Source organism: Caretta caretta, chromosome 26 (genome assembly GCF_965140235.1).
Source record: "Caretta caretta isolate rCarCar2 chromosome 26, rCarCar1.hap1, whole genome shotgun sequence".
Classification (NCBI taxonomy): domain Eukaryota; kingdom Metazoa; phylum Chordata; order Testudines; family Cheloniidae; genus Caretta; species Caretta caretta.
In genome coordinates, this window is record NC_134231.1 from 13,835,644 (window position 1) to 13,851,783 (window position 16,140).

At 46.7% G+C, this 16,140-nt stretch overlaps 1 protein-coding gene across 1 annotated transcript in view; it reads right to left on the reverse strand.

Annotated features, from left to right (window-relative positions):
* Positions 1–1,155: 1,155 nt before the first annotated feature.
* ELMOD3 (ELMO domain containing 3) overlaps positions 1,156–16,140 on the reverse strand; it is a 33,591-nt gene continuing 18,606 nt past the window's right edge. Inside the window, exons 9-12 of the mRNA XM_048829038.2 lie at positions 11,349–11,479; positions 10,126–10,202; positions 6,690–6,817; positions 1,156–4,828 (exon numbers count right to left, since the gene is read on the reverse strand). Of these exons, the coding sequence (XP_048684995.1) occupies positions 4,596–4,828; positions 6,690–6,817; positions 10,126–10,202; positions 11,349–11,479 (569 nt within the window). The 3' untranslated portion in view covers positions 1,156–4,595. The remainder of the gene's footprint in view (positions 4,829–6,689; positions 6,818–10,125; positions 10,203–11,348; positions 11,480–16,140) is intronic.

Sequence of the window (16,140 nt, forward strand, 5' to 3'; positions counted from 1 at the left end):
TAATGTGTCTCTTTGCAGCCCATGATATTAAAACACAGTGTGATTATTAACCAAGCCACGTTATTAACCAATCAGGATGCTTATACTATGTTATTAACCAACTGTAATTGATAAAATAATACTTGGTCAGAATAACCAAGAAAATATATAAATAGCAAATGAAACAATGAATTCACATGACTGTGGCTCTTTTAGGTAATGCTGATCACTAATTTGGCTCCTGAACCACTGAACTCTGAGTATCACGGTCCTAGCACAATAAGTTGGGCCTATGGGAATACAATCAACCAGAACTTGCACTTCTGGTGCCCATGCTATCCCAGTTCTGGGAAGACACTGAGGATTTCAGTCTCCAAGGCTCTCAGCCCTGGTACCTTTTATTAATTATTGAAATTCCTTTTTAAAGTATGGGACATTGATATTTTTCAGCTGATGGGAAACGCTCAGCCTGGGGCTAATTCGTCACTGGGGCCAGCGCCTCGTGCTTTTCAAACCCCCTGCCCGAATGTTAATGATAGGGAGTAAACAAAAACTCAGCAGAGCGACTGAGTCCCTGGGGCTGTTTGCCATTCTTCCTCTCTTATCGGAAGCGCTGTTTGCGGGCGATGGGTGAAGTTGCGCTACCGTGATACACCTAACATATAACACCTGGCTAGGCTGAGGGGGAAGGTGCATGGTCTACATCGGCCTCATTGATTGGGTTTGTGTGTGTGCGGATCCTGGCTACTCTGCTTTATGCCAGGGGCCACACCACACCCAGGGCATTCCAGAATCATATGGGTGGGCAAAGGTGGCTTAAAGCCATTCCCCCAGGTGGTGCCTTTCTGAGCTGCACCCCTGCGAGGCATAGCATGGAATTCCAGTTCAGGATTCTAGCCCAAAGGGAATGAAAATAAACCAGGGTCTCAGAGCCCACGGGTGCCAAGCTGGCCATCATTCCCAGATCTCATCCCCATTAACTGCCGTGGCCATTACTGCCTACAGGAGGGAGAGCTCACAGAGGCCCACAGACTCGCACCTCTAGGGGCCCCTTTTGTTTTCCTGCTGACTCAGTACTTGTTGGCGGTGGAAGGCCATTCCCTTTTCAGGCTGTGTGAGTGAAGCAGGCGTGTAAACGAACGCCAAGCCTGTCATCAGTAAGCACGGAGATGAGGAAACAGTACGCCAACGGTTTATTGTGAAGTGCCTATCCGGTTACAATTAGTGTACACGGCTCCAGGGTAGTGGCATGTGGCGTGACACACCACTGAGGCCTGTATTTATGGAGCTTATCTGCATGCACCGCAGTGCCGAGACAGAGACATTTCCAAGCCAAAGATATGAGACAACAGGCCTATGTGCTATGCTAAAGAGGCACAAAGATTCAGCTGGAAAGGCAGTGGGAAAGGGCCCATCTAGGGATGGGGCCTCAGCAGAGTAGGAACACACTGGATTTCCATGAAGCACAAGGCAACTATGAAAGCAAACTACTTCCTCTGCCACTCAGGAGATGCACCCCCTAAGGAACATGCCCTGCACCCTTCAGGATCATGAAGACTGGACCACTGTATCCCCCTGCCTCTGCTGCAAAATGCATCTGTTACAGTAAGCTGCTCATTCTAACTGGCCTTTTCATAGAGTTCAGGCTTGCTGGAAGCCCTCTCATCAGCCAGTGGACCTCTTACAGAACACTGGCCAGAGACCCTCACCTGGCCACACCTGCAGCAGAGGGGACTATTCTTCCCTGCTGTGCCAACTGGGGTTGAGATGCAGCCTACAACAGGTTTGGGCCCTACCTGCTGCTCCAACAGTGTAACACACCATGGAAGAACTTCCCCCAGTGCAGCACTACCATAAGCTGCTGCCCTCCCTTCCCTAGCCTGTTGGGAACAGGGCTGGGGAGGACAGGAAGGCAGGTCTCTGCACGACAGGATCTTGGGTTGCAAATGCGAGCTACTGCCGGTTGATGTGACTTATGCAGAGACCACTTTGGCCACTGGAGCAGCCCAGAACTGCAGGGCTGCAGACCTGACACTGAGCTATCTCCCTCCCCTTACCCCACCCCTGGGCTGTGCCTCCACCGCCCAGAATTGCACCCCAAAACTTTTAGGAAGACATATGACCCTAGGGTATCATGGCCCCTGGGAAGCTGTTCCCCTGGTTAATTATTATCCATTTAACTGCCTCCACTGTTCTTAATCCACTGTTAAGAAATTGCATTTTATTTCCAATTGGAACCGCACCTCCCTGACACCGGATCTTCCCATGCTTTTCTCTACGAGATTAGAGAGATTTCTACTCTCAGAAATCTTCTCCCCACGTAGGTACTTGTAGGCTGTGATCACATCAAAACCCTGGACTCCCCTGAAACACTGGGCAAGTCTCCAAGGGCCTGATTTTTAAAAGGCGTTCAGGTGCCTAGAGATGAAGATAGGAAGCTAGTGGGATTTTCAAAAGCACCTGGGCACCTAACTCCCTTTGAACTCGTGCTGATCAGTACACCAAATAGCACAAGACTCGTGATAAAATCACGAGAGTTGGCAACTCTGGCGTTTCTGTGGAGCAAGCATTTTTGGGCGGAGACAAGTGTAAAGCTGACAAATCTGTTCTCTGTCAATCATTTAAAAATGTCTGAACAGGAATTCCCTGAAACTTTCCAGCAAATATTCCCCTTTGAGCTGAGACCCAGCCAGGGGTGCAAAGAACTTCGGAAATTTCTGAGCCCAAACAATACAGGGAATTCTCTTGTAATCATAACTCTAGTGTTACGTCCATGTATCCCCCCGGAGCTGCCTATGGGGACTGCTCTCCCTGCCCCAGCTCCTCCCTGCCTTACTCTCTCAAGGTATGTCTACACGGCAATAACACACCCGCAGCTGGCTCACATCCGCTGGCTTGGGCTTGCGGGACTCAGGCTGCAGAGCTATACACTTGCAGTGTAGACGTTCAGGCTTGGGCTGGACCTGACTGCAAATGTCTACACAGCAATTTTATAAACCTGCAGCCCGAGTCGGCTGACACGGGTCAGGTGTAGATGTTTTATTGCGGTGTATACCTCAGGCACGCTAAGCCCAAACTTTGACTCTGGTTTGAGCCCAACCCCCCTTTCTGTTCACACACAGATCAGTCTGACTCAGGTCAGCAGGCCCTCGGACCCTACTAAGGGAGGTGGGTCAGAGCCCATGTCCGACTGTGATTCGGATCCAATCCCTGTCATTGTGAAGCGTGGATGCAGGTCAAGCTGCAGACCCAAGTCAGAAGGTCTGCGTCATGCACTATGGACGCATTAGCACAGGTGTGAGACTCAGGTCCAGCAACTGTAAACCCAGGTTTACAATGCAGTGTGGAAGCTCAGGCATGGGCTTAGAAAAATAGAGTACAAAAGCCTGGCTCCCACAGACCCGGGTGTACAACACAGTGCAGATGTACCCCCATAGGCTGGAGCGCCCACCCGCAGCTATCCAGGTGGATGCCATGTACCTGAATGACCATGTCTCTCCTGTACTTTGCTCAAGAGTCAGGAGTGTCTGAACTGATAGCCGGTGGCAATGCTGGAAGCCAGGGGTCTGCGTCTCACTATTGCTCTCTCAGGCCCTAATCCAGACAGATCTTGCCCATTCCAAGTTTCAGTAAAGCTCATCATTCTTTACTGAGACTCTGGATGAAGACTCCTGAGCAGATGCACAGAAGGAGAAGCAGGGACGGTACGAACAGCATTAACTTGGAGTAGAGAAGCCCAAACCGCAGGGGGCTTGAACTGTTCTGCTACCACATGACACTACAAGGGAGAACGTCTCACCGGCACATACAGCTGGACCTTACTGTGCAGTGATTGGGACAATACCCTTGGACTCCGGAGACTGGGTTCCATCCCCTGCTCTGCCACACACTTCCTGTGTGACCCTGGGCACGTCACAAGTTTCTCTGGGCCTCAGGTCCCATCTGTAAGATAGGGACAACAGCACTGCCCAGCCTGAAGGGGAGGGGCGTGAGCACAAATACATTAAATAGCGTGAGGTGCTCGGATGGTACAGCAATGGCCTATGATAGCCAGACAGACCGACCAACCCCAATTCCAGCACATCTAGTGCTTAACGCTGATGATCCCCTACAAACCGTGAGCCACATTCTCAGTGGGTGCCGTCAACTGAGACTCTGGGCCCATCTAGCCCGATGGCTGGAATAAAACACACACCTCGCCAGCTTCGCATCTCCTACCCACTTGCTAACTCCCCCTAGGAGAATCCTAGCTGAAGGGAATTCAGGCCTGCAGTTTGCTTCAATTGCTCACCTCCCTCACGGTTCAGCAACAACAGCTTGGGCTCCTTAAAGCCTCTCACAAACAAACTCTTGAGAATTGAAGCATCTACAATGAAGTAGGGCGTCGTCTAGGTCTCCATCGCAAACTCCACCAACTTCCCCCGGGCGTGTCCCACGACATCTGGCCTAGCGGCTTGGATACTGCACTTACTCTAGAACCATCTCAGACCTCCCAGCCCTTCACAAGTGACTGTGAACAGATGGGCAGGGACTAGCAGCCACTAATGAGATCTGCCAACGGGAGTGTCTATCGGTGTCTTACAAGAATCTTCCCAGCTGGCGGAGTTGCCTTGGTTTCAGATCAGCCGGGCCTCTCCTTCCATCTCGACCTGCGGGTCGCACACTCCTGTGAAGTTTATCTCTTTGCTGCTGTTGCCGACGGCAGAGTTGAGGCTAGGACTGCGTACACCGGAAGAGGGAGAAGGGTGTTGAAAACCACCATCTATTACTGACACAGCTCTCCCACTCATGTAGATCTCCAAATATCTCAGAAGCTGCTTCGGTTTCTTTTTGGCAAATGCCTCCAGGTCTGGGAAAACGGAGGGGAGGAAAAAAAATCTAGTATCAACATAAAAAGACATGACACTGGGATGGAGATGGGGCAGCCTGAGCCCCACGTGTTTTCTGGGGTAACACTATTCTGGTATATTTTTAAGCTTTACCCCTAGAGTTTGGTCCAGTGTCTCCTTAGGCATGTGCTTCTCTCTCAGGACAGAGCATGTAACCACAATGGCTACGAAGGGCTGGAACTTGTAGCTATAAAACATCTTTGGAAAAATCATTTCCTCATTGTCCAAGCTTGGGGTCTCACCCTGAAACCAACTGAAATACACCCAATGGATCATAACAGATGGGAAAGCCCCAGGTCTCCAGGGAAGAGCATAGACCACATGGGTGGGGATGGGGGAGAAACCCCAAACTATTTGTGAAAAGAAAAGGAGGACTTGTGGCACCTTAGAGACTAACCAATTTATTTGAGCGTAAGCTTTCGTGAGCTACAGCTCACTTCATCGGATGCATTTGTGGTGACCCAAGCTTCACTTTTTGAAGATGCTTTTTCAGCCCTACTAAACACAACCATCTTGCTGCTCACCAGGCAGATTTTACCCTCTTTTTATTTTTTGCGCTCAGAGATAAATTACCCTGCTGTGCCTCTGATTTGGTTTTTACAGAAAGAAAATAGGGTTGATTGCTGTAGCTAAGGCCCAGTGCTACAACATATATAATTACATTAAAAATACATTAAAAAATTGTTAATCAGGTTGTAAAGTCAAGCACAGAAAAGTTAAGAAATGGTTGAATTAAGGTTGCCCCAAGACACCTTAATTCAGCCCGCTTGTGTTGTAGACATTATGATACAGTCCTTAATTACATGATTACATCCTATTTCTTCCACAGGACCCTGGCCTCACTCAGTGAATGGGTAGCTATTCAAGATTTCTTTTTATCCGATTTAGTGAATGCCGCAGGTCTAATTTGATGCACACCACTCCAACCCTGCAGGGAGCACACGATGGCTAATTTCCTCCTGGGTTTTTTTGGGTGCTCATCGCTGTAATATCTGAAAGCCTCACAAATATTCACCTAAGAAATGGTTGAACTATTAAAAAAAAAATTCAGCTCAAGGCAGAAACCTGCTTTGGAAAATTTCAGCCCAAATAATTCAAGCTTGGTAAAGTCTTAACCAAATGAAAACAGGGTCTTATGGAAAGTGTTAAGCAACCTTAATCATAGGCCTCACTGCCAACTTGGCTTACAATTAAGGGTGAAACATTGAAATTTCACACCCACATGAACACCCACACAAACATACTTGGCAGAAAACCACACAAGCAAGGAAATGAGTTAACACCACACCTAAAATATATAACTTCTACTTCTCTACTCACATACACCTTCCACTACGTCGGCCAGGTTACATCACCCCCTTAACTTTTCCCTTGTAGCTAGCGGCCAACCTCTGTATTTTGCAATCATGTAACACGCAGAGAGCCTTCTCTGTCTGAGCAGAGGCGCAGCCTAAAGCAGGGTGTAGTGAAGTCTTAGCATCACCCACCCCCCTCCATAATAAACACTACGTTTTCCAAAACGTATTCTTAAAAAGCCCTATCCCTAAAGAGCAGCCACTGTAATTACAACACATGATCAGAGGTGATTAGGTGGGGCTACAGACAATCCCATGTGGCTATTAAAATCCCAGTTACCTTGGGTACAGGATCTTTTAAAGCCCAATGACTCTGAACCAAGAGTTAATGAAGACTCCCTCCTCTATGCCTAGCTTGGGTGTCGGCAGGCCAGTCTCTCACAAATGGTGTATGGAACAAGCAGCGTTTGTCCTGCATACCTTCAAGTTATTGTCCCTTGCTTAGAAAAGATGCAGGGAAACGCACCTTTTAGAACAAAGCCAGAGTCAGAAATTGTTTTCTGTTGTGTTTTCCAGATGACGTAGAGGCGCAGAGAGGTGGCCACATACAAATCGTTCAGCACTGCAATGACCTGCTGTCTGCGGTTACACTCTCTGAAAGAGACAAGGATGGGAATGCTTATCTCTACCCTCTGCCTTCCCAGCAAATCCAGAGGCAAGAGCTACAGAAACACCGCCCTAGAGATCCACCCGAAAGAGAGATTTACGCCAGCCAGAGATTCGTTCCTGCATGGCCCTGCGAACACAGGGAGTTAATGAAGGAAACAAGTTCCCTCTTGAATGATAAGTGGTACAGTAGTTGCAATGGCTATTATTAAATCAGCCTAACACTGTCTGTTAGAACCCCCCTTTAGAACCGTTTATACCTTTGACAAACTTTAACCTTTCCAGCAGAAGTTTCCCATGCTTGGACGCTGCCACTGATTTTTTTTTTTTTAAGCTTAATTTTCAGCATCACAGGGACCCCCACACTGAATCAGACCCAAAGCCCATCTAGCCCAGTTTCCCAACATGGACAATGGCAGCACCATGGATGCCTCGGAGGAAGGGGTAAGAAGCCTGCAATAGCAGACGGGGGATGACGTGCCCCCACATTAGGTCTCACCCTGATCTCTAACAGAGATTGGCTTAAGTCCTGAAGCATGAGGTTTTTTCTCTCTTCCAATACTCTTTTTGCTGACATTAACGACTGTAACTCTGAGCACCACGGCTATATGTGGACCACAGCTCTCTGTTGGCCCGTCTGCAATGATGCCCAGGTTCCTTTCCACTGCATTTAGAACGTTGCGAAGTGTCTGAATCATGGCAATGTAGAGCTGGAAGTGACCGTGAGAGGTCATCCAGCCTATCCCCCAACACTAAGGCAAGAGGAAATGCATCTAGACCATCCCTGACCGACGTTTGTCTAACCTGTTCTTAAAAACCTCCAACGACGGGGATTCTACAGCCTCCCTTGATACCCTATTCCAACATTAACTGCCCTCAGAGTTAGAAAGTGTTTTCCTAACTTCTAACCTAACGCTCCCTTGCTGCAGATTAAGTCCGTTGCTTTTTGCCCCACCTTCAGTGGACATGGAGAACAATTCATCACAGCGCTCTTTATAACAGCCCTTCATATATCTGAAGTCTGTTCTCATGTCCCCGTGCAGTATTGTCATAGCGGGGATCATTTCACCTTGAAGCATCCCTTGAAATGTGTGTTAAGTACTTATGCTAAACCATCTGATCCACTTGTAGTTAGCTGTGATACTCTGAGTATATTTTCCCAGACCTGAAGAAGAGCTCTGTTAAGCTCAGGAATTTGTCTCTCTCACCAACAGGAGTTGGTCCGATAAGAGACGTTACCTGACCTACCTTGTCTCTCTCATGTCCCACTCAGTCTTCTTTTCTCAAGATTAAACAGGCACAGGTTTTTAAATCTTTCCTCACAAGTCAGATTTACTAAACCTTTTACCATTCCTGTTGCCCTCTTCTGGGCTCTCTCCAATTTGTCCACATCTTTCTTAAAGTGTGGCACTCAGAATTGGACCCAATACTCCAGCTGCGGTTTCACCAGAGCTGAGTAGACAATTACCTCCTGTTGATACACTCCAGGAGCATATTAGCCTTTTTCACAACTTGATCACAGTATTGGCTCATACTCAATTTGTGATCCATTATAATCCCCAGATCCTTTTCCGCAGTACTCACCACCTAGCCAATTATTCCCCATTTTGTAGATGTACACTTGATTTTTTCCTCTGTAAGTGCAGTACTTTCCACTTGTCTTTATTGAATTTCATCTTGTTGATTTCAGACCAATTCCCCAATTTGTTAAGGTCATTCTGTTCTCTACTCCTGTCCTTCAAAGTACATGCAACCCCTCCCGGCTTGATGGCATCTGCAAATTTTAAAAGCATTTCTCTACTCCATTATCTAAGTCTTTAATGAAAATGTTGAATAATATCAGACCCAGGACTGAACTATACAGGTCTTCAGTACACACGTCCTCCCAGTTTGATTGTGAACCCTTGATAACTACTCTGAGGACAGTTTTTCAATCAGTTTTGCCCCCACCGTATAGTAATTTCATTTAGATCACACTTCCCTAGTTTGTTTATGAGAGTGTCATGTAGGACTGTGTGAAAAGCCTACTAAAATCAAGATATATCACATCTATTGCTTCCCCCCATCCACTAGGCCTGTAACTCTCTCAAAGAAGGAAATCAGGTTGGTTTGGCATTATTTGTTCTTGACAAATCCATGCTGGCTATCCCTTATAACCCTATAATCCTCAAGGTGCATAACTGATTGTTTAATTATTTGTTCCAGAGAAGTTAGGCTGACTGGTCTGTAAGGTCTCTCTGTTCCCCTTTTTAAAGATAGGTACTATGTTTGTTCTTCTCCAGTCCTTTGGGACCTCACCCATTCTCCAAATGTTCTCCAAGATAATTGCTAATGGTTCTGAGATTGCTTTAGCTAGTTCCCAGGGTGAATACCCCAGGGTGAATTTCAATGGGCCCAGCTGACTAGAACACATCTAATTTATCTAAATATTCTTTAATCCATTCTTTCCCTGTTGTGGCGTGTTCCTTCCCCCATGTGGTTAATATTAATTGTGTTAAGTATCTGTTCAACAATTAACCTTTTCAGTGAAAACTGAAGCAATATAGGCATTGAACAGCTCAGCCTTCCTGGTGTTGTCCATTATTAGCTCTCCTTCCCTGCTAAGTAGTGGACCTACATGTTCCTTCATCTTTCTCTTGCTCCTAAAGTACTTATAAAACCTCTTCTTATCGACTCCTATATCCCTTGCTAGTTGTAATTCATTCTGTGGCTTTGCCTTTCCGATTTTATCCCTACCTCCAGGGTCAAATATTTCTTTGCATCTGTCAACGTTGCAAATCATCTGCCATCATGATGCCCAAATTAAGTCCCACTGAAGTTCTCTGTAGGCCTCTCTGCACTTGACTAACCTAAATAACTAACTATACCAGTGCCTGGATATAACCCCAGTCCTGCAGTGCTCCAATTCTCCTCAGTATCAAGCCACATCAGACACTGGAACATACACTCATTTATGTATGAGAGTGCTAAATACATATACAGCCTGACGCATGCAACCTGTCTGAGCCAGAGACAGAAGCAATCCTTCAGCATACGCAATACCCTTGGATATACAATGCCTTTACTTCCAGATGCACAGCTAAGTAGAAAGTCCCTGCCTGCTTTACTGGGGTACAACTCTTTCCTCTCTGCATGTGCTCACATTTCAGGCCGGCCTGCGCTACAAAGCAGCACCTCAAAACCAAGAGGTAATTGGGTCTCCTGGCATGGTGGTACATGAAGTGTAGATGAGCCTTTCGTAATGCAGCCTGGGGTCTACACACAGGCTCTAGGGCCACAATGGGCTGTGAACTCACCGAGAAAGATGCTCTTCCCTCAGGGCCTGGATCACGATGCGAGTGATATTTATAGACATGACACAGAAAGGGAAATTCTGGAAAAGAAACAGAATGAAATCAGTGATTCCGCCCCTGTTCTCCTGGATAAGGCCCCTCTTCCCTCCAGCACCTGGACAATGCCCTTCCTTAGGTCTGTTATAGTTAGAGATGGGCCCAGATCTAAACCCTGGATATTGTAAATTCTTTGGGGCAGCGGCCGTCTTTTGGTTTGGTTTGTACAGCATCTACTACAGTGGGGCCCTGATCCATGACTGGGGTTCCTAGGCACTCTGGTGATATCAATAAATACAGATACAGACTCGGGTCAGAGTTGGCAGCTCAAACCTATCTTTCCATTGGGCCAAACCCAATCAGCCCTGACCCGGAGTTTGGCTCCAGTTATTGAACGCACATTTTAATCTGAGGGTTTGGTTCCACCCATTCCCATTATGAAGATATAAAGTCTGGATCTGGATTAATAGATTCCTAGGCCAGAAGGGACCATTGTGGTCTTCTAGTCTGACCTCCTGTATAACACAGGCCATTGAATTCCCCCAAAATAATTCCTAAAGCAGATCTTTTAGGAAAACTTTCAATCCTGATTTAAAAATTGCACTGATGGAGAATCCATCACAGCCCTTGGTAAATTGTTCCAATGGTTAGTTACCCTCCCTGTTAAAAATTAGCGCCTTATTTCCAGTCTGAATTTGTCTAGTTTCAACTTCCAGCCATTGGATCAGGTTATAGCTTTGTCTGCTTGACTGAAGAGCCTATGACCAAACAGAGCTGGGGTTTGGTTCTGGGATACAATTTGGGCCTGTCTTTGATTAAAACATCTTCTCCCTCACCAAAACAAAATAAGCAATGATGGGTGTAAAACAAGTGAAGGAAATTAACATGTACCATGGGGAACGTTTTATAAGTGAGAATTGTTTGGCTAATGGGACTAAAGTTTGGCTAAAGGGAGGCTGTGGAATTGACACCGTCAGATTTATTCAAGGTGCAGAGTAGCCAACGTCTTTCAGGGCTGTGGAAAGACAGCACTATTGATCAGAAACTGGATGAAGCAGAGAATCTGGGACGTGAAAGAGTTTTCCTAGCAGCCAATCGAAAAGCAGGATTCCATGGTTACCTTTCCCTGAAGTTTAATAATAATAAATAAATACCAATCCAGAGTCAGAGTTGAAGAGGGAAGGACATGCCTGTGATTCATGCTGGGACAGCTTGAAAACATCTCGAGCTAGGGGTAATGTCCGAGAGTCCATTACAAAATATAGAATTTGCATTAACCCGAGCAATCCAGTCCCACGCAGGTCTGTCCCAGGATCCATACCTTTAATATAAAAACATACAGCCAGGTAAGCCATGCGTGTTCCTGTCCTGAATCACTCAGTATATGCTCTCCCTGTCTTATTACGTGCCTGCTTTGGAGCATGATGTATATTCTGACAAACTCCATTGCCAGTCCTTATAGTTGCTGAGAAAACCTCAAAAGTATCTACCACGCATTAACTGAGCCAGTGATACCCGCCTGAATTTGCAGTCAGCCTGCGACAACGGCTCTAAGTGGTGTGAACTGCCCCATTCATCTCATGGAATTGGCATTTTTCCCCAATCTGTCACTGAATTCTGCATTTCCACCATGGAATTCACCATTTTGCTGCAACTGGGCACCGAATATATTGTCTCCCTCATCTCCCTGGACCTGCCCGCAGCTGCTCTTGCTCTCCAGTTTTCACACCCAGCAGAAGTTAACTGGATGCCAGGGCAGGCTCCCTGCACTGCTCCATGAAGCCAGGCAGTAGAGGGGTCACAACCTCTCTCCTCTATCGATCCACCATTTGCAGACCAACTTTCCTCTCCAGTGGGCTCAGGCCCAAGATGCTTTTTAGCCACTTGATGCTTCAGAAGAGTTGCCACACCACCTAGCAAAGGATTCTGGGATGTGCCTAGGGCCATTAAAAACAGGAAGTAGTGAGCCATTTGGAGACCAAATGGAGAAAAAGAGGGGCTCGCGCTTTGTTTGCTTTGTGTTTTTATGATGACTAATGAGGTGATTGCATTTTGTTGTTTGGTAGGCAGGGTGCTAAAGCTTTTTTTTTTTTATGCTTATTTTTTAGATTATAGAATTCAGCTCTTCTCCATCCTATCTAGCCTGGAAGACTCTGGATAATTGGAGATCATTTTTACATAAGACCCCACTGAATGCTTCGAGCAAAACCTCGTGAGTTTACAAATTCAGAGGATTGTTTTAGTAAACTGCAGAATGTTTGCGTGCCTAAATAAAATGCTTAGAACCTTAACTCAGCTGTCCACGACAGCTAAAATCAGATTAATGTGGGTACAATGAGTGTTGCATGTTACTTTATGGTTGTGAAACGTAGGTACTGACAAAGTGTCTGGAGCAAAAGCTGCAAACATTGGAGATGACATGCTTGGGCCATATCCTAGGCATGGCGAAGATGGGTAGATGATGACAGAATTACATCTGTAGAAGACTGAAAGTGACTACAATCATCAAAAGGTCCCAACTCCAATGATTGGGCCATCTTGCTAGATGTCCAGATGATCCCTGTCCCAGCTGCCTAAAATTGTTCTCTACGGAAGACTGCATGGAGAGAGTGTCGTGGACATCCAAGAAGACAGTCGTGTCCCAGCAGGCTCAAAACAGACATGGGAAGAAGCTGTTCATAACCTTGGCCTACCCAACCCGGGCCAAACATCACACAGAGGGGACTGGCGCTGGAGGTGAATTTCCAGCTTGGGTAGACATGTGCACACGAGTGCTGATCAAGCTCTTACACTAAATATAGCAGCTCTGCCATGGTGGTGCAGGCAGCGAGACAGCCTAGCCCCCCGAGTGCAATCCTGTCCGAGATCCTAGGTATGTACGTGAGCAGCTAGCCCATCCCACTGCCCGCACTGCCACTAAGCTGCCATTTGTAGCATGTTAGCAAGATCAAACGCTCGCATGCACACGTCTACCCCCGCAGGAAATTCCACCTCGAGCTGCCATGCCAGTGACCCCTGTGTGTGTCACTGTGACTAGTGAAAGCAGCCAAGCCTCGTACAGACAGGGGGAAAATACTGACAGTACTCCAACTCTCAGATGTCGTCAACATTAAGGTAGGATCTGCTGCTGACAGTCAAGCCGAAGTAACTCCATCAACCAATCAAAGTGCAACATGGCTGCCGACATACAGGAACACCTAGAGGTCAGGGCTCTATTGTACATACATACAAAGAGCAGGACCCTGCCCCACAGAGCTTCTAATCCAAGTACATGATGAGAGGCAACAGGTGGATACACATAGACAGATAAGGGAGCACAAGGAAACAATAGTTAAAAGATGACCAGTGGTCTCAGCACACCAGCTGTCAAGTTTTTTTTAGGCTTCATGGCGGAGGAGAGCATGATGGAGGGATTTGATGGAAGTGGCTTTTTTGAATAGGCATAAGGAGCCCCTCACGCACGGGAGCACCATGAGAGAGCCTCCCAAGGTGCTTGTTGGAAAACGTCACAGATGAGCAATGAAAGTTGGCATCATTAGCAAAGCAGAGGCGTGATGAACACGTTGATACCAGACAGAAGACAAAAAGAAAAGGAGTACTTGTGGCACCTTAGAGACTAACGAATTTATTTGTTCAAATAAATTGGATAGTCTCTAAGGTGCCACAAGTACTCCTTTTCTTTTTGCGAATACAGACTAACACGGCTGTTCCTCTGAAACCAGACAGAAGACAGTGGCTGGTTAGGTATAAGGGAAGACAAGTAGTTTGTGTTTGGCCGGATGGAGAAGGGGCAGCCAGTGGTGGGACACAGAGAGAAGCGATGCAGTCAATGTGACAAGCCACAAAAGCGATCTTTACAGCAGTGTTTTGAAGAGGGGGAAAGATGGGAGATACCAAGGCCAGAGAGAGGAGGAGGTTGTAGTTGATGATGTGAGACAATGAGAGTTTTACCTGTGTGGGTAGATAAGGCAGGCCACTCACACAGCCTGAGGATGAAGATCTAGAGAAGCGGCCAAGTTGACGATGACTTCCAGGTTACAGGTCTGAGAAGCAGGGAAAATGGTGGGGTTGTCCACAGGGAAACGCAGGGAATGGGGAGGAGCCATCGGTTAAATCAGAAGCTCTGTTTTGGTCATGTTGAACTTAAGCTAATGACTGGACATCCACAAGGAGATGTCAGAGGAAGGCCAGAGTTTTCATCTGGACAGGAGGCAGATCTGGAGCGAAGAGGTATATTTGAGGGTCATCAGCATAGAGATGGTAGCTGAAGCTATGCTTGTGAATGAGATCACCCAGAGACAAGGTGTAGAGGGAGAAGAGGAGGGGACCAAGAACAGAGAATTGTGGAACCCCCATAAAAAGTTGGACAGAGGATGAGGAGGATCTTCCAAAGGACATGCTGAAAGACCAATTAGAGAGGGAGGAGAACCAGGAGAGGACCGAGTTCTGGAAATCAAGGGAGGACAAGGTTTCAAGAAGTTTGAGGAAAACTTTCTCCTGGGAACTATGATTAGCATATGCAAATAGGCAGATATAACTACAGAAGAAGCAGAAGCATCAATCCCTGTTTCTCATCATCAATGCTCTACATCTCTCCTGTCCACCGCTTTCCATCCTCCTTTCCAGCCACAGCAAGGACCTGTCATGGTCTTCCCTGCCTGTCACCCACTACCTACCCCTGTTTTGCTTCAGCCAACCCTCCTCACACTACCACCATGCTAGAGATGCAATGCCGATTAGTCCCATCCTGTCCTATTCAAGTTCACCCACTTTCAGGTAATGGAAATTAGTCCAAGAGAACAGAAGCAGTACAGCCTAGTGGAGAGAGAACTGGACAAACTCAGGAGACTTGGGTTCTAGTCCCAGTTCTGCAAGTGGCCTGCATCGTGACCGTGGGCAAGTCACTGCACCGCTCTCTGCCTCAGTTTCCCCATCTGTAAAATGAGGCTAAAGATGACCTTCTTTGTAAAGCACCTGAAGATCTCTGGATGAAAAATGCTGTATGAGAGCATGCTATTAGTATTATTATGTAACCTAGGACAAACAGACTGCAAGGAGTTTAAGTATAAAAACAAAAGCATTTTTTATTGCAAGAGCACAAGACACAAGCTCGTTTAGGGCATGCAGTATCTGCTACAACCTGTGCCAAACAGCAGCATCTACACAGTACAAGGCAGCAAAGGAATTCGTGGCATCTTCTCCTGAAAACAAAAACCCCACGGCAGTTTCCCTGGTGTTACTTTATAGCACAGAATAGCAGGCAAATGTATTGACAGAATTGAACAGGCATCTATGGTTCTGAAGGGACAGCAGAATAAGCTGCCTCCATTCTCTCCTTAAACACACTTCAACCCCCACCCCCAAAAGCAGAACACAGGGGCCAGAGGATGGATACCTCCCAAAGAACCTGAAAATTAAAACAAGGAACATCAAAGAGCGTTTTAGGCTTGTAGCATGAAAAGGAATCCATGTCTGCCAGTAAGTCCTGGCTTACAAAGCCAGGAAAGCAAACAAGACTAAAGAAAATTAACTGGCCACTCAAACCAATATCAGGGAGTTAATCTCTGAATTCAAGGCAGTGAGAACTAATTTGCTCTCAGCAAGTACAACGAATGGAAGCGCAACACGCAAATTAGCTACAGAGGAAGTGTGAGGATTGGTGAGTTAGCGCCGACGTCACTTAACAGTTGCCCAAGTCGTTTACCTTAGGATACATCTACACCACAAACTTTGGCCGACTCAAATTATGCTGGCATAAAGCTGCTGCAGTTAGTATACCACTTGTGCGCGTGTATACTTGACTCCTTGTGTCAGCGATGTGCATACTCACCAGGAGTGCTTGTGTCAATGCACAGTGAGGTGCACCATGGGTAGGTATCGCAGTTTGCAAACCACCACCTTCCAGCGCACTGTGTCTTGGGAGATTTTGGTAATTCACGGTGGGGCAGAAACAAGCCACACAGGGGTGGCTAGGAACAAAGG